The sequence below is a fragment of the Rhinopithecus roxellana genome, chromosome 17 (genome assembly GCF_007565055.1).
Source record: "Rhinopithecus roxellana isolate Shanxi Qingling chromosome 17, ASM756505v1, whole genome shotgun sequence".
NCBI classification, from domain to species: Eukaryota; Metazoa; Chordata; class Mammalia; order Primates; family Cercopithecidae; genus Rhinopithecus; species Rhinopithecus roxellana.
In genome coordinates this window covers 93280723-93306875 of record NC_044565.1, presented here as the reverse complement: position 1 = coordinate 93306875, position 26153 = coordinate 93280723, and the positions used below count along the sequence as shown (strand labels likewise).

The following is a 26153-nucleotide window of genomic DNA, read 5'->3' as shown; positions in this document are numbered from 1 at the left end:
AGCAGAGAACAGCAGCAGTTATGTGGTTTTGATTGTTACAGATCTGAAGAATATAAGTTAAATAGTGTTAAAATTATAAGAACGATATTGCCATTAGGTGTGAATTTGGAAACCAACTCTCTCTTTTATAATTGATGAAACTGGGCAACATTCTTAACCTCCCTGGGCTTTTGCTTTTTATTAGAATAGTGATAGATTTTTATTAGAATAGTGATAGCTACTCAGAGAGATAATTGCTCATGGTAAATATTCAAAATATCAACAGTTATATTAAGATAAACTGAAGGATTAGTATGCGCCAGGCATTGTATGAAGCATTTAAAATGCACTATGAGATAGTTTTTTCAATTATGCTCTGTTCAGAAACTTCTGAAATCCTCTGAAGGTCACAAAGTCAGTGGTTGGTATACAGTAGTGCTTCAGAAGACTTCTTTGATATTTTCCAACAGCATGGTGTATTTTTCTGTCATTTCTTGTATGACACTTTAATGTCATTATATTTCAACTAGTCTGTAAGCTAGTTATAATAGGAATATGTTCGAATGTTCTTTATTCCCTGGTTCCCTGCATAATGAACACATAATCTATGCTTAATACATCAACTTCTTTATCATCCCTCCTTCCATTGTAGTGAGGTATCACACCCAAAAAATCCCAATAATTGATTTTGAAATCTATCATTCCTTCATACTTCCATTCATTTATTTCTACGTGAAAGTGTCTGACTTCAAATGCTAGATTTCAAAGTACACTGTTTACCTAGGATTTGGGGCCAAAAATCAAACAATTAAATGCAATTATTTTTCTAGCTAACTTAATGCCTTTATAATTTACTCTGTTAAATTTTCGGATATATTATATAAACCCCTTTTAAGAAAAGATTATGCCACGGAAACCTACAGAGTTTTTTCCCAAAAAGCTAAATGAATCAAATTAGTAATTTATTGTAAATAGAAATTTAAAAGTAACATGGTTGGTTGCATTTGCCCCCTTATGCTAAGGTTATGACATATAAATTATTATATAATTATATTTAAATATGAAATATTTTAAATTAAGTCTACTAAATATTTAATGCCCACTATTGTATTAAAAATTTGTATATAGCCTTTTATTAATTTAGATTCAACTACAAATGATGAAACACGCAAATAGAGTTATTTCTCTCACATGGAATATATCTGTCTGTAGTTCAGGGAGAATAAAGTGAACACAGAGTCATCAAGGACTTTGACACCTCCTAACTTTATGGCCCATCTGTTCTCAAGTTCATCTTTTGGTCTAAGATTACTGCTAGTGTTCCATCTTTCCAATTTTCATGTAGGAAGAAGAGGTGAGAGGGTTAAACCAGGTTCCTAGCTATGTTAGTCACCCTCCTTCCTAGAAACATCCACCCTTCTGCCCTTCTTCCATATCCACTTTCATCACCATGCATATGGTTTGCTGCAAGAGAGACTGGTAAACACAATGTTTTAGCTAGGTACATTGCTGCCCTGATTAAAATTGAGGTGCCACTAAGTAAAGAGAAGGGCAAATGAATATTAGATGAGCAACCAAGACAGGATGCTAAGAATAAGGATTAAATTACCCTTATGAGATTCGATTTGAAGTAAGCAAGAATTTGGGGATGGAAATCAAAACCTATTTTGGTTTTTTATTATTATACTTTAAGTTCTGCAGTACATGTGCGGAACATGCAGGTTTGTTACATAGGTATACATATGCCATGGTTTGCTGCACCCATCAACCTGTCATCTACATTAGGTATTTCTCCTAATGCTACCCCTCCCCCAGGACCCGACCCCCATGAAAGGCCCCACTATGTGATGTTCCCTTCCCTGTGTCCATGTGTTCTTATTGTTCAACTCCCACTTATGAGTGAGAACATGTGGTATTTGGTTTTCTGTTCTTGTGATAGATAGTTTGCTGAGAATGATGGTTTCCAACTTCATCCATGTCCCTGTAAAGGACATGAACTCATCCTTTTTTAAGGCTGCATAGTATTCCATGGTGTATATGTGCCAGATTTTCTTTATCCAGTCTATCATTGTTGGGCATTTGGGTTGGTTCCAAGTCTTTGCTATTGTGAACAGTGCCTCAATAAACATATGTGTGTGTGTATCTTTATAGTAGAATGATTTATAATCCTTTAGGTATTTACCCAGTAATGGGATTGCTGGGTCAAATGATATTTCTAGTTCTAGATCCTTGAGGAATCGCCACACTGTCTTCCACAATGGTTGAACTAATTTACACTCCCACCAATGGTGTAAAAGCAATCCTATTTCTCGATGTCCTCTCCAGCATCTGTTGTTTTCTGACTTTTTAATGATTGCCATTCTAACTTTTGTGAGATGGTATCTCATTGTGGCTTTGATTTGCATTTCTCTAATGGCCAGTGATGATGAGCATTATTTCATATATTTGTTGGCTGCATAAATGTCTTCTTTTAGAGAAGTGTCTTTTCATATCCTTTGCCCACTTTTTGATGGGGTTGGTTGATTTTCTTGAAAATGTAAGTTCTTTGTAGATTCTGAATATTAGCCCTTTGTCAGAGGGATAGATTGCAAAAATTTTCTCCATTCTGTAGGTTACCTGTTCACTCTGATGATAGTTTCTTTTGCTGTGCAGAAGCTCATTAATTTAATTAGATCCCATTTATCTATTTTGGCTTTTGTTGCCATTGCTTTTGGTGTTTTGGTCATTAAGTCTTTGCCCATGCCTATGTCCTGAATGGTATTGCCTAGGTTTTCTTCTAGGGTTTTTATGGTTTTAAGGTCTTAATGTTTAAGTCTTTAATCCATCGTCTCAGCCCCAAATCTCCTTAAGCAACTTCAGCAAAATCTCAGGATACAAAATTAATGTACAAAAATCACAAGCATTCCTATATACCAATAACAGACAAACAGAGAGTCAAATCATGAGTGAACTCCCATTCACAATTGCTACAAAGAGAATAAAATACCTAGGAATCCAACTTACAAGGGATATGAAGAACCTCTTCAAGGAGAACTACAAACCACTGCTCAATGAAATAAAAGAGGACACAAACAAATGGAAGAACATTCCATGCTTATGGATAGGAAGAATGAATATCGTGAAAATGGCCACACTACTCAAAGTAATTTATAGATTCAATGCTGTCTCCATCAAGCTACCATTGACTTTCTTCACATAATTGGAAAAAAAAAAAAAAAAAAAAAAAAACACTTTAAATTTCATGTGGAACCAAAAAAGAGCCCACATAGCCAAGACAATCCTAAGCCAAAAGAACAAAGCTGGAGGCATCACGCTACCTCACTTCAAACTATACTACAAGGCTACAGTAACAAAAATAGCATGGCACTGGTACCAAACCAGAGATATAAACCAATAGATCAGAACAGAGGCCTCAGAAATAACACCACACATCTACAACCATCTGATCTTTGACAAACCTGACAAAAACAAGAAATAGGGAAAGGATTCCCTAACCATATGCAGAAAGCTGAAATTGGATCCCTTCCTTACACCTTATACAAAACCTATTCTTTGTAGTTTTTTGAAACTCAAAACTCATATTTAGTTGCTCTGCAAACAGTTTAAAAGGCTTTTTTCTATGTTTTTGAGGGAATTAAGATAGGTAACTCCTGCCTACAGAATACCAGCTTTTCTGGGAGGTGGAGGACTTTGTTTCCCAGTAACCTTCTCTTGCTGAGTTATACTGGCAGATAGAAGCTGCCAATGAAGACTTTGACTGGTACAGTGATTCCCATCTTATGAGGAATCTGAAAAGCATGGGGAAGAGTTAGGCTTGGGGTGCAGTTGTTACAAGTGTATGCCCTCCATTAAGTGGAACAAGAACTGAAGGCTGACTTTCAATAGCTGGCTCTATGACCTGAGCAAGTTGCTTCACCTCTCTGAGCCCCATTTTCTCAGCGATAAAGGGAAAATGATATTAGTATCTACTTCATTGAGTTATTATTAGGATTAATGGTATTAATGTGCATGATACATTTAGCACAGAGTCCAGAATGTAGGTGTACTAAATAAATGAGTAGATATTTTTTGTTATCTTCTCTGCCCACAAAAGACAATATAGTGTTTTGGATAATATTGGTGCCCTCCAGTTCTTATATCATGTCTACCCCAAGCAAGGTGCTTGACATAACAGCAGTGAGCAACCAGCCAAGGTATCTGCTCTCATCAAGATTGCATTCTTTTGTCACTCGGAGTCCTCGAGGAGTCACTGACAGAGAGGGGATAGTTAAAAATACAGAAAGGAATAACTTCAATAGAAGTGAAATAGTGATTGTCACATTTCACTCTGTAAATGAATCACATGGATAGCCAACCAAAATGGAGATTCCTGAAATCCACAGTTCTGAAACTCAGCTCTGAGAAGGGATCAGGAATCTGTATTTTATTCCTAAATGTTCCTAATGCAGATGATTCATGGATCACACTTTTAAAAACACTGGTCTAGGAAGTGGAGGAAAGAGAAACATATAGGCTATAGTGAGAATTTCTCCGGGCAGTTTAATCCCTTTCCTAGTCCCTTTTCTAGGGAAACTGGGTTTGCTTCTTTAGGCTGATTCAGTCTAGCCTAGTTTGGATCATTCTTTACTATAGGAAGCTTGTTGTAGTTATCCACGGTAGGATGTTTAAGAACATCTTTGGCTTCTCCCAACTAGATGCCTGTAGCAACTTTTATTCTCCAGCAGTGATAATCACAAATGTCTCCAAACATTGCTGAATGTATCCTGGAGTGGGTGGCAAAATTACCTGCAGATGAGAACCATAGGACTAGTTGAAATCTTGACCTTTCACTTAGGATATACATACTGCTTTAAATGGAGCCTTTCACGTATTCCCTCTGGAAGGGTGGAAGATGGCAGATAAAATAGTTCAAGATTTATCTGCCAACCTCATTTCCAGCCAGGTGTGAGTGGGTGGAGGTACACTTCTCTAAAAGAAAGACCGCTGAGAGCCTATCACAGTCATCCTCTAGACATAACCTTCCTACAAAGGTCTCCATTTGCATCTTTGCCTGGTTATCCCCAAATCTTCCTGTCTTAGAGCTTATGTATTTCTATTCCCAATGGTAAAAATGTTTTCATATCACTTTTTTAGAAAACCTTTTCATATATCATTACATATTTACCTAGTCTGTCTGTACATTTTAAAATTTTTGCTCACGCCTGTAAATCCCAGCACTTTGGGAGAGGCCAAGGCCGGCAGATCACAAGGTCAAAAGATCGATGCCACACTGGCCAACATGGTAAAACCCCGTCTCTACTAAAAATACAAAAATTAGCTGAGTGTGGTGGCATGCGCCTGTAATCCCAGCTACTCGGGAGACTGAGGCAGGAGAATCGCTTGAACCCGGGAGATGGAGGTTGCAGTGAGCCGAGATTGCGCCACTGCACTCCAGCCTAGCGACTGAGCAAGACTCCGTCTCAAAAATAAATTTTTACATGGTGAGAGAATGAGTAACTACATTTTAAAAAATAAGAAAAAACTAAAGTGATACTTAAAATAATAGTTTTAATAATGTTAAGAACATAAGGCTAAGGATTCCCTAGAGATTCAAATTGTTTCTGTGTTTGTTCATATATATTATGATGATGAGTAACTCTGCAATGCTGAAATTAGTGCTGGGTGAGCCCTAAAAACCAAGCAAGTTGTAGGTAGAAGCTGAAGAAGTTGCATGGCTTAGCATTCATTTTTTAAAAGAAAATTGGAGAACTGTAACAGGCAGTGACTTCAGATATAACAGAAATCATGCTTTCTTTCAAAGATATACCTGTAGTATAATTGAATAACTTTTCCTGGCATTTTTTAATGTATCAGGTAAAGGAATAATGAGGCAACCTTTACATCGTGTAATAAATATGGAGGTGATTTAACTTTGTCAAAGGCTACCTTCACAGAGACTCTAAGATAGCAATTGTGCCATGAGGAAACTTTCATCTTAAGCATGATTTTCAGTGGGTATAAGATACTGTATCATACCCTCTACAACCCTTTAATGTTTATCTTTGTTCCTTGGTTAAAAGTTATCATCTTGTTGGAAGTTAAAGGTAGTCCTTTTTTTTTCAAGGAAATTTTCCAGTTTCATGAACTTGTGGCTTTCTTTCAAATAAACCACTAATATTTTTTAATTTTTTTTTTTTTTTTAGCAGCACTATTATGCATTTCCAGTCCTCTGAGGATTCAATTTCCTTTAATCTGTTGTTTTGAAAGTTTCTTGTATAACCCATCCTTGTTGCAAGGGAACAGACAATATGTTGTCCATCCACAGAGGCTCTTTGTTGGACCAAAGAGATGATATTTCCAGTTTTAGATTGAAGGGAACCCTTTGGCGCTTTTGCTGAATTTTCCCTAAAGTACATTCACTCCAGGAGAAACAGACTAGAAGGTTCCAATTAGGCCAAGCCCTGGCAGGCACCTATATGGAGAAGTATCCTGGCTTGTTAGGAGAACCACCTTACATCTTTTATTTAAAGGCAGTTGGAACTGTGGTATATTGATAATGCACTATACCTGAGGACAGAGGTCATGCGCTTGAATCCCTGGTAATTGTCTATTAGGTAGCAAGTTCTTCCTCCCTAAGCCTCAGTTTCCTATCTGTCGAATGATGTGCCTAAAGTGATGTAGCACTTTTTTTTTTTTTTTTTTTTTTTGGTGAGAATTAAGTGATAGTAGCATATAGTAGAGATTTAATTGGTTGGGAGGTTCAATATGTTTTGAATCTTGAAAAAAATAAAGTATATTAACCAGTAGACAAGTGCTAATCAACTTTTATTGATTATTGATGCATAAGACCAGCCGACTGATAAATAATTGATGTTCAGGGACAGCCTGCACCGAGCAAACATAAGAGAATCCTTCACAGCACAGACCATCTCCATAATCCCCATTTGCACAGCAAATCCCAGTATGATTTATATGGTTCTAGCCTTAGTGGCGAACATATGAGTAAAGGGGGCAAAAAGGTACTTATTCATTAAGACCCAGAAATCTAGCTATGACAGCATGACCACACACACAAAGTCTTGGAGGACAAAGCAGTAAATAAGTAATGATTTGATTCTAGAATAAATGGCAACCAGATTTAAGGTGGAATCACCAAGGACAGGCTCATCAATGAGCTGACAGCTCCTATTGAAAGAATGGTCTACCTTCATTTTTTGGTTGACTTTTTTTTCTTTTTGTGCTGCACTGCAAAGCCAAATTTAAGGGCCCCAAGCATGTTTCCTGTGTTCTATATTTTGGAAACTGTATTTCCTGACCATTCTCTGTAATTGGAAAAAGATAAGATTATAACTAGGCTTACCCCATGAGTACTTCAGGTGGAAGAAGAAAACTTCTTTTAGAAGTACTTTTCTCTTGTTTTGCTAGGGCTTATCATGCCCTCATGCTATGCTGGTCATCTGTTGGAATACCCTCTCCTGTGGAGCGAAGACCCTGGGCCTGAGGCACCAAGGAGTTCTAATAAATTAAAATGAAGGTCCCAAAAGAACTTCCCAAAGGTACCCAGAGGTGATGTAATAATCTTTTATAGTCACAGACTTCTCTAAAATTTAACAAGTACTTTATTTTCTCACTTGGACCTCAGAATAACTCACAAAAGTATATTGTTATTAACCCCCTTTTACAATTGAAAAAATAGAAACTCAAAGAGATTACAGAGTGTCCAAACTTTCACAGCTAGTAACTGGGACAGCCAAGACTTAGAGCCAGTTTCTCTCATGTATTATCTTGTTCTTTGTGCAGTGTAAGGATGGTGCTGGTATCTCTGTGCTCTGTAGACTAGTGGTTGAACAAGAAATACAGGGAATAGCATGTTTCAGATGGTATAGATGATAACAGGTAATATGTATTAGGTTCTTTATAAATTATATTATCAGTCTCACATTTCATGGTGTGTGCTGCATGACACATTAAAAGATTATGTTGTAAAAGATTTTAAATTTTTTTATAAATAAGTGGTATATAATGTTTAGGGATAAGGAGAATTAGAAGTTGTATTTAATCAAGTTTTCTGTGAACATGTAGACAGTTTTGTTGGTTGCTGGCAAGAAAATGAAAAAGTAGAAGATGATGTTCCCTGCTACTTGACTAATTCATATCTCAGGTGAATCATGATTGCAAGATTGGAAGTTTGTACAACTTTTCTCCTGTTATGGCTTAAGGAAGTTCACCTCATTACTGTTTTGTCACTTGACTCACACTTGTGAACAGTTAAAACACATCATAAGGCGTGTTTCCCTCCACATAAATGACATCAATAGCCAGGAATAAAGACAGGGCAGGAAAAGCCTATGGGAGATCTGCCTGGTCAAAGAAGACTGCATGTTCTACCCAGATATGAATTTTATGAGCCTTCAAGTAGACCCAAAAAAGTTAACTCTTCTCTATTTTGATTTTCTCATATATAAAAAGCAGGAATGATGGTATTCAACTTGCACATCTTATGAAGATCGATTTATTAAGGCACAAGCACTATATCTAGCAAGCATATAATTCTGTGCCTCTTAGATGCTGGTGCTATTAATGGAGGAGATGATTTTTAAAGAAATATCAGTATTTTATAAACAAAGCAAAAATTAAATGATTTAAATTGTGGCTGTTTTTTTGAGCAAAGACTGATCTTGAAATGCTAACATGCAAGATACAGTAAAAGGAAGAGGACATAGATTTGTATTGCAATTTGGCTAAAGTTTACTTTCACTTTTGTTTCTCCGAATTCCACTACCCTGACAATCTCATGCATTTGGAAGAATGAATAGGTGATAAGAATGGATACTGAACTAGGCATTGTGCCCTAGTTTTGTGTCTTTGGACAAGCCTTTCATGTCCTATTTCCCCACCCATAAAATTACAATGCTTCAACAACATCTCGGCAAATATTTATGGAGGACCCATATGCCAGGCACTGTTTTAGATGTTTGGGATATAATGGGAGGTAGTGAACAAGAAACATAAAAATATGAGGATATAAGAATGTTAAAATAGAGAAAGTATGGCAAGTTGAGGTATAAGGATGGAAATGGAGCTGCAATTTCAAAAGTATGGCTTGGGTAGTTTTCACCAAGATGCTGATATTTGAATAAAGATCAGATGGATGTGAGGGAGCAAGCCTTACAGGTATCTCAGGTGGGGAAGAGTTTTCTAGGCAGAAGAAATAGTAAATGCTAAGGCCTTGCATTGCAAACATGACTGGTCTTTCTGAGCAGTAAACAAGAAACCAGTATTTAGGAGTTGAGTTAATCAGAGCAAAATCACACGTATTGGGCCCCATGGTGAAGACCATTTTGATAGATTTGGATTTAACTCAGTCTGTGATTGAGGAGCCACTCCAGGTTGTTAAGTGATATTGAGTTCATGTAACAGGATCATTCTGGCTTACATTTGAGAATAAACGGGGTAAAGGGTGGGAAGCAAGGAAACTAGTTAGGGGAAGCTTTAGCAACAAGCCAGTAAGAGGTTCTGATGAGTTGGCCACGTGGATAAGAGTGAAAAAGATGAAAAGAGACCAAGTAATAGATATGTTTTGAAGATGTTGCTGACAGGACATGATGGCAGATTAAATGTTGAGTTGGAGAAAACAGTTGTAGCATAAGATTCTGGGTATTTAACCAAAGCAGTGGGAAGAACTGTGTTGCCAATAACAGATGAAGAGGACTGCAAAAGGATCAGGTTGGGGCAAGGGTGGAGTTAATCATAGAGCTCTCACTGTCTCTGGAAGTTTGGGAACAGTCCACAAGAAAAGGCTTACAGATGCTTAGATCATTCTCTTCATGTCAAGCGGTGGTTTTTGTGAAGATAACTGATATTTGAATAAAGATCAGATGGATGTGAGGGAGCAAGCCTTACAGGTATCTCAGGTGGGGAAGAGTTTTTTACTTTTAAAGAACTTTTATGAGGTAGAGGTAAGTTTAGTGGTTGTTCAAGATCTTGTAGTTAGTGATCCATCCAATCAAGGTTTGAACTCAGTATGGGTTGTCTTGAGGATGCCCTTTGCTTTTTTTTTTTTTTTATGTATCTTCTTGCCTTTCCCTGACTTTTATAGAAAGAACCGGAAGTACAATTTAGATGGAAGATAGATAATAGAATGGTTACAACTCATTGTTAAAAGTAATAGAAAACCCCTACCTGCATCTGTGATCATGTACACGGTAATCATTTGAAAATTATTTGAATTTGTGTTAATGTTAGTGGTGGATTTATAGCTCACAATGGAAAGAGCAGTGACCAGGAAGAAAGAAAATGATTTGGAGGGCATTTATTCTGTGTCTACTCAAAAAAAAATTTTAAAGTAGACAGAAAAAAAAAAAAAGCGTTCAATTATTAAAAACCCATGGATCAACTGCTCAAATTTAAAACTAATTTAATTAAAATTACTGATTTTTAAACGATTGTACTAACGACCTCTTATGAGCCCTTAAATGATGATAGCATTTCCTCTTAATTTCTGTAATGAAAAAAGAGTTGAAATTTTAGGTTAATGTAGTGAATTATTTTGTATAGCTACATGTGTGTCTAACATTTCACTTCAGTTTTCTGTGCTATAGTTAAGAGCTCATTCTTTATGAATTATGTGAGGAGAAATTATATTAGAGGTAGAAGTGATATTAATATACTATTAATTGGAGCAATGATTGCACAGGTGACATGAGTCAAATCATAGCCCTCTCCTATACAGTTCTGTATAGAAGGCCCATATTGGATATGGTAAATGGTATCATCTTGATTGCTAACTCTCACCAATTGCTGGTGTTTGACTGAGCTATATGTTGAGAAGAATGCTGAGACCATGGCTAGGTTCAGTAGGAAAAAAGGTCCTGATTGATTGGGCATATCTATTAAGGATACCAATGAAGAAATGGCAGTACGTGTGTCACACACTAATCATCCTTGTTTTATTGGTTCTAGAAAGGGCTTAGAGCATTGACAAGTATGGGTTGTCTTGAGGATGCCCATTGCTATTTTTTTTTTTTTTTTTTTTTTTTTTTTGGTATGTATCTTCTTGCCTTTTCCTGACTTTTACAGCCATTAGCCTAGGCACTGTCCTTTTCAGTAACCTTGGATTTGTTCTTTGGAAGGTCTTTTCATATAACCTGACATTTGCTACCTTATTTGGTTAATAAATGTGTGCACAGCAGTACCAAAGGCAGCAAGATGGCTGTGCTTATGTTCTGGGAAGCTAGTTGGATGAGATTTTCAAGTAATCCTAAAGAATATGTAGATTTGAAACTGGGAATTTATTGGTGGACTTAGATGCTGAGATAAGGTCATTCTTAGCTGGAGATGGTGGATGCTGGCTTCAGTGGTTTAAGACCAAATAAAAGATTAAAAATTATGCATTTATAACCCGCTTTGTAGCAAAATGCAGTTAAAGATTTAGGAAACAATGCTAGGGAACCCAAGTGTTGGTGTTTCAAAGGAAATAAACCCAGGGCTTTGGGAGATTTGGCCTTCAATGTTTGGTGGGCACTTCCAAACAAGAAGGGGCTCCCTTTTAGGGGTAGTAAGGAATCTCAACTGGGGTCTGACAACAGTGTATACTCAGAGTCAATGAAGTAAGGTGTCATCCTTTACGAGGTAACACCATTTGTTTTTTAATATGAAATATTTATAAATGATATTCTTAACCAAAATGAGTAGCCAGAATTTGGGGAAGTTTAGATCCTTGAAGTGGTTGTATAAAATATTTTACATGGAGTATTTATTTTGATGATTCCCAAATTAGATATTTAAACATCAGCTTCCCAGGCTAGATTACCTTTCTTCCACGTTCTAGTAGAGCCATCTTGACTCTCTATTATCAGTATTCCTTACCAAGTCCTAAATGTTCTTAGATATTTTAGGTGTCACATCTTTACATAGAATTCCTATGTTTTCTTGCACTCAGTCTTGACTACCCCTTTATTCCATCTAAAGGATTCAATAGTGCTAGAAAAGATACATAAGTGTTGGTATTTTCCTATTCCCCTCATGAACTTCTCCATTCCTTATCCCTAAAACTGTAAGATTTAGGCACTGAGACCAAGCCAAGATGGTGGTAGCTTCAGTAAGAAGAGAGTTAAAGAAAGTCTAAAATGCTGAATGGGGGAAACTTTGAAAGGAAAAAAAGTAAGAAGGAAGATGTAGGAAAAGAGAAATATAAATTTTATAAGACCATGTTTGGACTCACTTGGTGATTTAAGGAAAGGTGGGTCACAGTAATAATAAAAGCTGAGATTTGTTAAGGGCTTATCATGTGCCAGGCACTCAACTTCAGTAACATTATCTCATTTAATGTTTTATAAGACTAGAAAGTGCCATTTTCATTTTTACTTTTAAAGAAGTTTTATGAGGTAGAGGTAAGTTTAGTGGTTGTTCAAGATCTTATAGTTAGTGATCCATCCAATCAAGGTTTGAACTCAGGCTTTAAGGTAGGACAGATGAAAGCATGCATGTAAGAATGTATTACGAGAGACAGAGAGTGCACAGGAGAGGAAGAAAGAGGTGGGGAAGAGGTGATCACACAAAAGGGGCTGGGGTCCCAAGGAGAGGCAGCAAACACTCAATGGGAACGGAATTGCTCTGCTCTCTCCTCATCCTGGACCTCAGTAGCAACAGAGACTTTGGCTAGCTATTTCTAGACACCTGATGAGGAGAGGATCACAGCCTGCATGGGTGTTTACATTCCCTGAATAATGCCACATTAGGACATAGCTCCTAGGGCTTAGATGAGAAGGGAAGTGAAAAAATGAGGAAGAATCATTCTGGATCTTCAGATTTTGCTCATTTTCCAGGCACAGTACTCCACCAACCTGCACCCAAACCACAGCCTTTGACTCGTCTAGTCTACTTTTCTCTCAGTGATTATGCATTGCATGCTGGAGGGTAGGAGCCATTTTGCAAGTTATTAAATGGCCTTCAGTACTTAGCAGCAGATACCACTTTCATACGAGCAGAGTCATTTAGTGGCACTTTGATCCACTTTATGAAAATGTACTTCTCTTGGGTTCTTAGACAATGGTTCCTCTTACATTTGTCTTATGGTCATGATGATACCACCTAGGGAGGGAGAAAGGTGGAAATAGAGGGATCAAAGGGGTTGATGCTCTGCTAGCTGGCTCTCCTATCGGTAAGGTAAAAAGGAGGCTTAGCTCCTTGCAGAATTATTTATAAGACATAAACCTTGGGTGATCAAGACATGCTGATGCACAGAATCAGGGATGACAAGATGAACAGTTAATGCCTTACGTATTCATGTGACATAAGGACTGTCTCTCTGCCCAAGAATATTTCCCAATTATGGGAGGTGCCTGAAAGCCTGTTGGCTCTTCTCTTTGTTGCATAATTCCTCATGAGTTTTTTGTTACATGGAAACCAATAACTTAGAGGAGGTCTCTGGCAGGAGATCCTGAAGGGTTGGGATAAGGGAGGGTGTTGAAAGGAAGCAAGGAAAGAAGAAGTATAGGAAAAGAAGGCGGAGACTGGTTAGAGGAACAGGTGTCTCTGTTCCTAACTTTCCAAGGGCCAACCTGTCAGCACTCCCACTTATCTTCAAGATTTCCATGTTAGAAAGAATGCCTTGTTTTGGGTTGAGCAAAAACTGTTCTGCCTTTATTGGTGAGAAAAAAAAAATGGCTCTAAGCCATATTTAGGAAATTTGTTGACTATAATTAAGCTTTCATGGGAGTCCCCAAGGTTTACTTACCTATAATTGAAAAAATGCAAATGAAGACAGTTAATCAGTGGACTGGCCAACTATGAAGCACTACTACCTACCTAAATGAATTAAAAATGAAGACACAAATATGTCCAGTTGAGAAAGTTACCAGAGAGCCAATTGGTAAATTTCTCAGCAAGGCTGAGAAATTTTTCTTAGCCTGACTGAGCCTGCAGTGCCTTTCTGCTAAGGTCTTTGCCAATTTAATCTTGAGCCATTCCATGCAGATTTCCTAACAACTGGCCTTCAGCACTGGCTGATTCTCTGGCATTACTTAAAGGAAGCCCTGAAGGAAAGGTAACAGACCTCTCGTCCTCTTTTCTGTGTAATTGATCCATTACTTAGAGCTGGAAAATATTTGCTTTACAAATCCTGTTGTCAAATGGGAATACCCTTGGAATTAGAAACTCTTCAGAAGTTATCACATAGAATTTCACTTATCAGGGATCAGTATGTGTTGCAATATTAACTCTTTTAATGTGGTTTTATTTGAGACACAGTCTCTTTCTGTCACCCAGGGTAGAATGCAGTGGCTCCATCTCAGCTCACTGCAACCTCCTCCTCCTGGGTTCAAGTGATTCTCCTGCCTCAGCCTCCCCAGTAGCTGGGATTACAGGCACCTGCCAACACGCCTGGCTAATTTTTGTATTTTTAGTAGAGATGGGGTTTCACCATGTTGACCAGACTGGTCTCGAGCTCCTGGCCTCAAGTAATCCGCCCACCTCGGCCTCCTAAAATGCTGGGATTATAGGCATGAACCACCATGCCCAGCCTTGAAGTTTTGTTTTGTTTTGTTTTTTATAACAATAAATACGGCCGGGCGCGGTGGCTCAAGCCTGTAATCCCAGCACTTTGGGAGGCCGAGACGGGCGGATCACGAGGTCAGGAGATCGAGACCATCCTGGCTAACACGGTGAAACCCCGTCTCTACTAAAAGCTACAAAAAACTAGCCGGGCGAGGTGGCAGCCGCCTGTAGTCCTAGCTACTCGGGAGGCTGAGGCAGGAGAATGGCATGAACCCGGGAGGCGGAGCTTGCAATGAGCTGAGATCCGGCCACAGCACTCCAGCCTGGGTGACAGAGCGAGACTTTGTCTCAAAAAAAAAAAAAAAAAAAAAAAAAAACAATAAATACAACATATCTGTGATGCTCACTTTTACTAACACCATCCTTCCTTGTTAAAATATGCAGCCAATTTTTATCACCTGATTTAAAATCCCCTAAATGTTTTGCATTTCTGTTAATACTTAAATCTTCTCCTTAATTAGCAAATTATAATATGGTATTAGTACAAAAAAGTGCACAATATGTCCCTAAAAATCAGCTGTGGAAACAAAAGTGTAAACGCAACATCTTTTAGCTAAAAATATTTGTTGGCCAGGTACAGTGGCTCACGCCTATAATCCCAGCACTTTGGGAGGTCGAGGTGGGCGGATCATGAGGTCAGGAGTTCAAGACCAGCCTAACCATCATGGTGAAACCCAGTCTCTACTAAAAACACACAAATTAGCCAGGCATGGCAGCACACATCTGTAATCCCACCTACTCAGGAGGCTGAGGCAGGAGAATTGCTTGAACCTGGTAGGCAGAGGTTGCAGTGAGCTGAGATTGTGCCACTGCACTCCAGCCTGGGTGACAGCAAGACAACATCTCAAAAAAAATTGTCACTATCAAACAATATTTGATAGCTAGTAAAGAAAACAATAGAAATCAAACAAGTTAATTCAAATATACAAGTAGCGATACAATGGATGATGTATCTGTGCCATAAATAGAATCAAGTTTTTTTGGACAACCCTGTTAAAATGTGCCCTCTTGAGAGGTAAATAAGTTTCCTTTCCCACGCTATTTAGCAGATTCTGAGGGAGCAAGGTGCCTGATTGATTAATAATGCCTGCCATGGACACTATGGATGACAGTTTGTTTGATGAGAAAGAGTAAGTAGACTCCAACAGAGAATTGAGAGCTTGCTATCAAGGAAATTGTCTTTTTGTGAGCATATAAACATTCTGAGGTAGCTTAAGTGGGGAAAGATGCGATTAGGCTGAACCTTTTCACCATGTCTTTGTTTACCTGAGTTACATATTACCCTGGACTTTCTAGAGTTTTTTAAAAAGTGTTATGGATATAGACTCTGGAAAATGTACACAGATATTTCAAGGTATTTCAAATGTGTCACAGTTTCTAAGGACATCAAATATGTCTTCAAAGCCTCATGGATTTTTAAAATATGAAATGTTCTTCTTGGAGGATAATAGGCTCCAATGCTCTGGGTTTCTAACCTCCAATTCATTAACAGCAAAGCTGACTTGTAGCAAAAATTTTTTTTCCTTGCAAGCAATTTGTGACTCCTTTGAGGGAGATAACAGTTTAAATATAAATAAATGACCAGCTCCAGTGGAAAGATTCCAGTTTTCTTGAGGTGTTTGCTTTCAATTTATTGCCAATTCTCCCATCACAGCTTCCTCCCCTGAAAACCTACTCTAGGTCTGAACATGTTTAGAATAACCCCATCAAAATCGTTCTTGTTCTTATATGTTAAAGCCATGTTATTCCCATTTTAAAATATTGCAAAAGGCTAAAGTTGACTTTACACATATTTTAGCATTATCAAAATCATTAGTGTTATTGGCTCTGACTTACAATAATGAAAATAAAATAGCAAGGCCCAGATGGAACTGATTCCTTCTTCCAGATATTTCTAAGCCATTTGAAGGAATCAAAGCAAACACCTCAGTTATTTTATTTCAAAATCACCTTCCACATGGATTTGGCTTATTTTATTCTATTTAGCTTAGCCAGCAGTCCCATGACATTTGCATTATTTTTAATCCAATGACAGATTGCTTTGTACTTTGGATTTTCATGAACTGCCATTTGTTTCATTAATTTTTGTTACTAGATGATCAGATTTTTGAAAAAAGACATATAACCTGCAAATTGATCTCTCTCCATGCATATTGTAAATGTATGAACTCGCAACACACATTCACATCCCAATTCTCTTCTTTAATCGTATGCCCAGCCTCTACAAATTAACATTCTAAGACATTTACTATGTGATATCGTCTGCAATGTGTCCCCTACCTGTTTATAGTATTTTTTACTCTTGACAATACTATTATTTGTTTTTAAAGCAAGCTTTTACTACATAGCATTTATTTGATTTCCATTTGACCCCAGGAAGTTCACCATTCTGAAGGGTAAAAGACTGCTAATTACTTAACTATTTCCTACATAACCAAGGAAGGTTATTTTCTATTCAAGTAAAATACTTGTTGATGATATTATATCTTAGATTATTAAAAGGATATTAATATTGATTTTAAAGGTCTTAGGCTGAGAAATTTTTTTGTAAATTTATTGAACCTTTTGGCCTGGTGTGTGGATTTAATATTTGATTTAGATTGTATTATTTAATCTTTGTAAAAACAATAAGGAATATGAAAGGATGAAATCAAACATATTTTATACACCTACAGTATGCAGACTACCACCATATATGAAACAATTGGGAAGATCAATATAAGCAAAATGTGATTTTTTCATATTTACTCCCATAAATACAATTGGCCCTCTGGTAAACCACCTAAGTGTAACACACACACTCAGACTCAGTATGTCCAGAGTTATACTCAGCATTGCAGCACTTCAACATCCTTCTTATTTCCACAATCTCAGTTAAGAGCATTGATGTATACCAAGTTGGACTAGTCAGGTATTTGAGAATTGTCCTTCCTTATCACTGTTAACCATTCAGTCACCAACACCTTCTTACTAAAGAGTGTTTAGATATGCCCACAATGAAGCTTTTTTTCCCCTCTCCTATCCCTACCTGACTCAAGGTAAATCCCTATTCCTTTTGTACATTTAGCATCTCGCATCCTACTGAAACACTATATACCATATTAAAACCTTTAGTTTGTGTCTGTTTTTCTCATTGTACTGCGAGCTCTTGTATTTCAGTGCTTTTGTCTATTTGTGTTTCCATACCCAACACTTAAGCACAGTAGTTGGCAAAAAGTATTCAATAGGCATCTGAAGAAATACTTGGATGAATGTGTAGATGGAAAAATGTAGGGATACACTGGAGGATAAAAAGTCAGTGATAATTCAGCATTTCAAGAGGTGTAGTTGCACTTTCCTTTGAAAGAATGTAGTTGACTTCTGCAGTCGAATTCTGTTTCTGTTGAAACTGAACGCCTGTTGCAACATAAGTCCTGTGTGAATGAAGTAGCATGCAGCTAAGGACATAGGCTTTCACAAATATTCAGTTGATAACATAAGCTGTACAAGAGTCATTTCAAATACTTATGATGTTTTTCAGCTTTGATGATATAAGGAATTAGGCTACACAAATATCAATAAATGAAAGAGTCACAATTCAGATAAGTCTTTGCTCCAGTCTTTCTGCCCATTCAAAATACAAAATGAGGGGAGTATAGAGAGCAGAACTCTATTAGAAGTTGAGTGGTATTAAGAAGAGTAGGAATAGAGGCGGGGAAAAAAAAGACAATGTCCTATAGAAAGGCCTATAAAACAGCTCTCCTGCCCCTATTTTCTTCTCATGGACTATAATAGCACAAGATGTGAGGAAACATCTGTTTTCTTTTAAATATAATATTTTGATATTTTAAAATAATCATAACAATTAGGAGAAGTCTAATTCCTGTGGTTAGGGACAGCAGACACCCATGGGATGGAATAGGGAGAATGAGTGTAGCAGATCTTAGTAGATTTTGAGGGCTGAGGATTCATCTGCTCTGGATGGCTCTGGGAAATAGCATGGAGGAATGGTGAGAGCATGGGCTCAGTGGTTAGATGGCCTGGGTTTATATCTTGGCTTCACCACATGTTAGCAGTGTGATAATGGGCAAGCTATATGCTTCTAAGTCTCAATTGGTCAGAATACTATTACCTGTCTTAGGGCTGGTTGTGAGATTAAATGAAACTCAGGAAACTAGTTCAGAAAACAGCACATGGTCTAATTTGTTAAATGTATGCTCTTGTTTTTATTTAAACTAGCTGAAAATAAGCAGTTTCTCTTAGGTTAGATACAGGAACTTAATGAGATATCCTATAAGAATACAAAAGACCCTTAACTAGGAAAAGGTGGATATGTCTTATTCAGGTCAGCTTGAGGAAGGGCTGAGAGGTGGTTGAATTTTGATGCCATTTTAAAACTAGCAACACTGGACCAGGTAAAGGATTAGCTGACTAATAAGAGTAGCTGAGCCCTGCCTAGTATAAATGTGCTTCAGAGTAATGGGACAAATTAGCAAAGATCAGATTCCAGTCTCTATTTCCATAAGGGTGACTCGAGGCCAGGAAGAACAAGAAAGGGCTGAGCTCTAGGCAGCAACATACCTGAGGCCAGAGGCTACTCAGTGAGGATTTGGGCTGTGAGGATGAGACAAAGAATCACAGATTGGGAGAGATGAGGCACTTGTCAGACATAGCCATGATGTTAAAAGGATGTTGCCCGGTTTAGAGGACAGGCTTCCAGCCTGTTCATTCGTAAAAACGAGTTCATTTTGGATAGGTAATAACTAAAGAACAAGACCTGAGAGATAAAGTGATGTTTTGGGGGAATATTGCTCCATGATGGGGTTCAGATGAGTGGGCTTTGGAGAGAGATGGTACTGGTCCTAACCCCTACTTTGCCAATGACTGCAGGGACAACTTCCGTTACTTCCCTAAGCTTCAACTTCCTCACTTTTTAAATGGGGAGTAATAATCATTCCTACTTCAAGAATTTTTGAAAATTAAATCACACAATTAAAAGGACTCAGTCAATGTCAGGCGAGTAGTAAGTGCTCACTGAATTTTGATTATTTTGAAAACTTCACATATACATATTCACTGTAAGTCACAAAATAGAATGCAGTGATGTTAAATAAGTGTTCCTAAGCTTTGTATTTAAAAAATCTTGCCATGCAGCTTTATTCTAGTATCTTTTCTTTAGGAAGTGAATTTTTAGCCAACACTTGCCAATTAGAAAGCAGAGTTTTGGTACCATTTTGGAAACGCATTTTAAATCGGAAAGAATTGTGATTGTGCCGATAATGATCTAAATCTGAAAGTGGGTCTACAAAAAAGGGCAAAATGTAACCTTTGGAAATTCAACTTTTTGTTTTTGGAAATATTTGTTCCAGTTTAGTTGGCTGGATCTCTCACCTTCTCACTTTACCTTGCTACAAATTCAAGATCTGCCTTAGCAGGCGGCTTGAACAAAATTCTTGACTTAATGTTTCAAAGCTTTCTCACTCTCAAACTATGTATTAGGTTTATTTACAGGATTCCTGCATCAGGCTTGAAAAGCAAAGGGGTTCTGAAGGAAGAGGCAGGCTCTGGTATTTTTGCTGCAGAATTAAACACCATCTATCTGAAAATGGAATCTGTGGTAAAAATCTCCAAATTTACTTGTAATCCCTTCTCTTCAGAGCAACTCAGTTCTCCCAAGAGACACTCTTTGGGGACCATTTAGTAGCAATGTATCAGCTTGTTCTACTTCTACTAATTCTGTTGCCCAAAGCAAATCAACCAAACGTCCCTGTCATATTTTACCCTTTATTTACTCATAGCACACAACAGAATTAACTAATTTTATGAATTAACTTTAGTCATTTTTGAAACCTGACAGACTTACAAAGAACTGTGCATTGGCCAGAGGTGTTAGGTATTTAGCTTCTAAAGAAACCATGACTTACCTGCTGCTGATTGTTTCTGACATTTCGTTGTCTCATCTCTGTCCTTCATTATTTACACTTCTACCTGGGGCTAAGATGGGAAAGACAAAAAAGTAAAATTCAGTGAGATAACTGGCTATGATATTACCAAACTTGTGTATGACAGAAGTCCTGAAATCATTGGATAAAGTAAACCATCAAGACAGTCTTTAGGTTTCATTAATCCAGTAGTTCTCAAACTTTGGCAAGTATCAGAACCCCCTGGATGGCTAGCTAGTTAAAGCAAAGACTGCAAGGTTTTGATTCAGTACATTTTGGATTGGGCCTGATAAATGTGATTTCTAACAGATTCCCAGGTGATGCTGATCCTCTTGCACCTCAGGGACCAGGCTTTGAGAACCACCCCACTAATTCATGCGTGGCTTCTCTCCTGTTAACAAGAATAACCTAGAGTTTGCTTTTCCCTAATTATCTTTAGAAATTTAGGCTGTATAAACTAAACAGTATGGGGTTAAGCAGTGATTTTGGTATATGTACAGTTTGTATGGCATAATAGAAGTGATCAAGTAAGTGGGTTACTCCATCCATTTGGTTGAGTTAATTCACAAAGCAATTATATAAAACATCTTCCATTGTTTTCCCCGTTGGTCAGACTACAAGCTTTTCTGGTGATGGAAAAATTGAACTCATTTGATTGACATGTTTTAAAACACAGCACATTAATTTAGCTTAAATAAGGGATATGGAACAAAAAAGCAGCCAAAGGAACAGTATCACAGTGGTGTTAGATGCAACTTCTGATAACCTCAATACTGCATGGGACATATTTTTGTTAATAAGAAATGACACACAAAGCTTAAGTGAATTACGTCAGCTGGGAGAACCATAAAATCTACAGTCTCTGTTTAAACACTTTCTTAGTCACCTAGCCCCCAGAAGCCTTAATGCAGCTACAGTTCATGAATTACAGGCTACACAACAAATAATCTCTACAACTAGGAACAGCATACTTAGGAACATCTTTGCTTCCTTCAGTTAATTGTAATTGATATATTTTGTTAGTTGATGTTATGAGAAGTTTGATGAAAGATCAGACAATGCTCAAACATCCCTGAGGCTGGAATAATATTTGCAGTTCAGCTGTTAATTCTTCTCTTTCACTAGGTCACATGTAGAATCCTGGCTGAAGGAGAGTCTAGGAGATACATTGTTGAGCCTCACCAATCCTGAGCTCAGGATATAGAAATAGTGTGTAGATAAATAGGTACTTCCACTGGTTGGGCTATAAAATTGAGATGTAACCCCACCATCTATGCCCAGGCAGTGAACAAAAAGAAGGTTGAAGCACATATTGGATGATCTAGTATACAGTACTCATCACACTAACTAAAGACAGAAAAAAGGTAACCCAAAATATTCCTGGCCTGAAAGTCTTGTGATGGGCCTCTAAACCTATTCTCAAATTATGACTTGTCATGGCATTTTTAAAAGCCATCCTATCCAACAGAGTGGCAGTATAGATGAGTAGTAACACAGGTTTTAAAGACTAAAACCTGTGCTAGCTACTGGACCTCTGCCTGTATCAGCTCTCTCATTCTATAAGGGCATGACAATAAGGCCTATATCATAGAGTTGTTAACGAGAGCTAAGTGGGAAAATACAAATTTCTTATCATAGTATTTGGCACATAATAAGTACTCAATATTTCATTAATGCATGGATGGGAGGGTTTCACTGAATGCTATGAGATCCTGACATAATATCACTATTTATATGGAAGGTATATTCAGGACCTGTTAATAAATAGTTAAATTGATACTCCAAGCTCAATTAACACCTCATAGAAGCAAGAGCACCCATGGACTGTTCTTCTGCTTAAATGACCGTATCCTCACCAACCCTGAGCGCAAGATGTAGAAATAGCCTATAGATAGATACTTCCATTGGTCGGGCCATAAAATTGAGATGTAACCCCTTAAAACTTTGCTTCTTTAGTGTCTGCCAAATGCTTGTCCAACATTTGAGTAATTGTCACCATTGCTAATTACCCTAATGTAATAATATGAGATGTTCCACTTTGGAAAACTTCTGTTACCTTGGAATTCCTGTTAAGATGAGGGCTTTGCCATTAGCTGTATTGAGATTTTAGAAACCTTAACTTGTGATAATTTGCTCCTTTTCAGCAATACTATTTATTTGCACAAGGAAAACTTGGTTTTAACTGTGAAAGTACATCACCCTCTTGTGAATTTGGGGCTTCCGTTGACCCACATGTATCTCATTCTTTTCCCACTGTAGCTGGACAGTGCCACATCGCTTATCCAGGCAGCTAAAAACCTGATGAATGCTGTTGTCCTCACGGTGAAAGCATCCTATGTGGCCTCAACCAAATACCAGAAGGTCTATGGGACAGCAGCTGTCAACTCACCTGTTGTGTCTTGGAAGATGAAGGCTCCAGAGAAGAAGCCCCTTGTGAAAAGAGAAAAGCCTGAAGAATTCCAGACACGAGTTCGACGAGGTTCTCAGAAGAAACACATTTCGCCTGTACAGGCTTTAAGTGAATTCAAAGCAATGGATTCCTTCTAGGACGATAGGTTTTAACAAGAAAGCTTTTATCTTTTCTTTCTTTTTCTTTTTAATTCCATTTTTGTATGCATACCTGCCGGCTCGTATGCCTCTGGCATGGGGAAATTAAGGGAACAGTGTCTGTTTGCATGTACGATGAGATGAGATCAATACTACTGATCCATCTGTAGCCTGGGAAGGAGACAGGACATTCCTGTACTGAGGTGGCACAGAGCTGTCCTTTGCAATATTCTCATAAAATTGGGCACAGAGTTCGCATTGGCGCAACATTTATGGGAGTGGGAGGGATGGGGAAAATAAACTTAACTCTACAAAAGCAAACTAATGCATGCAAGAATCATTAGGTTGGCAGGTATATTCATAAGTGAAAAATTTGGAAGTGTAATGGTAGAACATAAAACTTGTATTGCTTCTGTTTCAGTGCAAAAATGTACTAGCCAATACGCTTAAGTGTGTGGCCCACGAATTGAACAATTTAACCTTGAAGTCTATATCCGTGATATTATGTCGATTTTTAACTGAGGGGAAATTAACTAGTCCAGCCTAAAATGCTTCTTTTAATCTGCATTCTGTTTTCTCTTCTAGTTGTGCCATTACTAGTGATCATGGTTTTTTTTTTTTTCCCCCTTTACTGAAAACAATAAACATCTATTTGAGACAATTAAAATCCTTCTGGGGGCACTGGAAGCACAATACGGTGACCAATCTTGCTTTCTTTGTTTTTTTTTTTTTTTTTTTAATTTGAACTATGATTTTGCTAGAAATAGAAGGCCCAGTGGTGGAATATTAGAGGGAAGGAAACTGACAATGTGTGAAAGTTAGAGGCAAATACATAGGTGTAGCTTGGAGTGCTGGTATCTAATATACCATTGTATTCACTAACTCGAAATAAACACATTTAATCTTGACATCTCAAGTATGTTTTCTTTTTTTAAGTATGTACTTAATAAAGATTAGAGTATCTTCCTGAAAATTCATTAAAAATGCATTATGTTTTGGTTTGTTTTTAGATTAGGGATAAAATAGATGATATCCAAATAATTCTGTCCTTTTTAGAGTTCACATATTTATTTTGTGGTTTTTCCATTTGTCTTCATTCACTTTCATATTGCATTGAAAATGACAGTCTTTTTAATAGAAAAGCCAATTAATTTCAAAATATTTTATTCATTTTAGACTTTTCCCCTTTAAGCTGGAAAAACAGGACCTCTGTCCCATTATTAAAAAGTGGTGATAGTATTTCAGCTATGAACTGAGAAATGGGGAAAAGGCCCCCAGTCACCTGAATTCTGCAAACTCCTCTCATTGGAATGATTCCTACAAGTTTTCACATTACTATGTCTCCAAAAGACTTCTGGTAAATACCCATGTTTCTTTCTCAGCAAAGTGATAACACACTGGGAGTCATGAACACCTAAGCTTACATGCAAGATCCCAAAGGGAAGGAGCTATAAGGGAGGTGTGGAAGGAGAAAAAGCTTAATCTAAAATTTTATTAAGAAATGATTCTGCTCAAACCACTGCTTACTACTCCCGAAAAAAGCACCACCAAGACTGAGAACATTTCAATAGAGGAGCCACCACAGAAGCTGTACACTGATTTTCAACACTAATCATTAGATCACAGATAGCTAGCCTGCTTCATTAATTTGCATAAACCTTCAGAGGGTGCCACTGACACTCACAGATATTTAAAGAAGGCCTTAACTGAGCCAGGTTCTAGGTTGAGTGCACCGCACCACTAGTTAAACATATGGGTGACTTTTCCTGTTAGCACATAACCATGACGTAATAAGAAACCAGAATGCCATTTTTGCCCACTGACCTGAAGAACAAAGTGTGTTCTTGGCAGCTTATTTTTGATCTAAGGAATCTGAATTTCTCCAAAACAGCGATAAAAATACCCTTTTGAGAAGTTTTTCCTGACAAGAGCCACTCACTCTGTTCCTCTCCTCCCTAACAGATGCTTTAGAAATGGAAAGATCTCTTTAGCCCCCCCTTCTCCACAGGATCTAGGGAAATAGAAATATTAAGGGGTTAAAGACAGGAAAGAAAAGTACATCAATCTAGTGATGATGGTCCTATAGAAAGAGTCAACCCAATGCCATTCAGAAGTCCCCAAAGGAAATGTAATTAGCATAATTAACTTTCTGGATTCATACATTATTATTTATTGGGTCAAATATTTTGCAGACCAGCCAAGAAGTTTTGCGTTTTAAAAGTTTCTTGGCAAATCCTGAAAAATAGCCAGTAGGTATCAGAGGAATATATAGAGAATGCCCTTGACTTTGACCTATAAAACATTAAATGTTTCAATGCATGCTTATGAACAGTGTGTGTGTATGCTGATTTCAGTGCTTACTGAATAAGCATCGTCACTATCCATCATTGCTTTTGTGATCAAGGAAAACAGTAACTTCAGAAAGATAATTAAATATAGACACTTAGCTGAAACCATTAAAGCAATAAAGAAGTTGGTAAATTTCTTGTCCTCAAGAAAAATGCAATCTAATTGAGAACATATCACATAGACAAAAAAAAAAAAAGTGCCAAGAAATCATACTCAAAGTACCAAATGAATATGGTAGAGAAATTACTGTGTGGTCCTAGTAAAGTCAAACCCATTGAAGACTAAAGTAGTTGGGTAAGAATAATGGAAGAGGCAGGACTTGGAAATGAGAAAATAAATACATTCTGAATGAATGAAAATTATAAATCAGCAAATTTGGCAAGAGGGGTGATAGTTTGACATCTAAGGAAGAACAGCTTAGTTTAATATGTGAAGACAAGTGTAGTCAGAGGGAACACAGGATTTATCAAGGAGATTAAGGGGTATAAATGTGGACATGTAGTTTGAAACTAAACTAGGAAGGTCATAAAGGAGGGTGACCATTACCCAATAGGAAAGGTGGAGTTTTTAAGTGGGATGATGACACTGAAATTAATGATGTGTGGGGAGATGAGAGCTGAAAGGGGCTGAGAGAAGAGGCATATATGATAGAAACGTCAGAAGGATTTTCAGTGACTTCTTGAATAACTATATATAGGGAAAGAACTATTATAGTATATACTTTCTTCAGGGAGATTAAAGAATAAGAAAATAGGAATAATTAAATTGATATTTTAAGATGGACTAGAATGGTATATTTGAGGAACATAGAATTCCTAAGCA

The 26153-nt window shown here is 37.4% G+C and overlaps 1 protein-coding gene across 8 annotated transcripts in view; it reads left to right on the top strand.

The window, feature by feature from the left end:
• CTNNA2 (catenin alpha 2) overlaps positions 1–23966 on the top strand; it is a 1154891-nt gene extending 1130925 nt beyond the window's left edge. For 7 of the 8 annotated variants that reach the window (XM_030921682.1, XM_030921679.1, XM_030921677.1 and 4 more), the window contains one exon: positions 22695–23966. In XM_030921682.1, coding sequence (XP_030777542.1) covers positions 22695–22982 — 288 coding nt within the window. In that variant the 3' untranslated portion in view covers positions 22983–23966. The remainder of the gene's footprint in view (positions 1–22694) is intronic. The other variant, XM_030921680.1, reaches the window with a different exon arrangement.
• The last annotated feature ends 2187 nt before the right edge of the window (positions 23967–26153 follow it).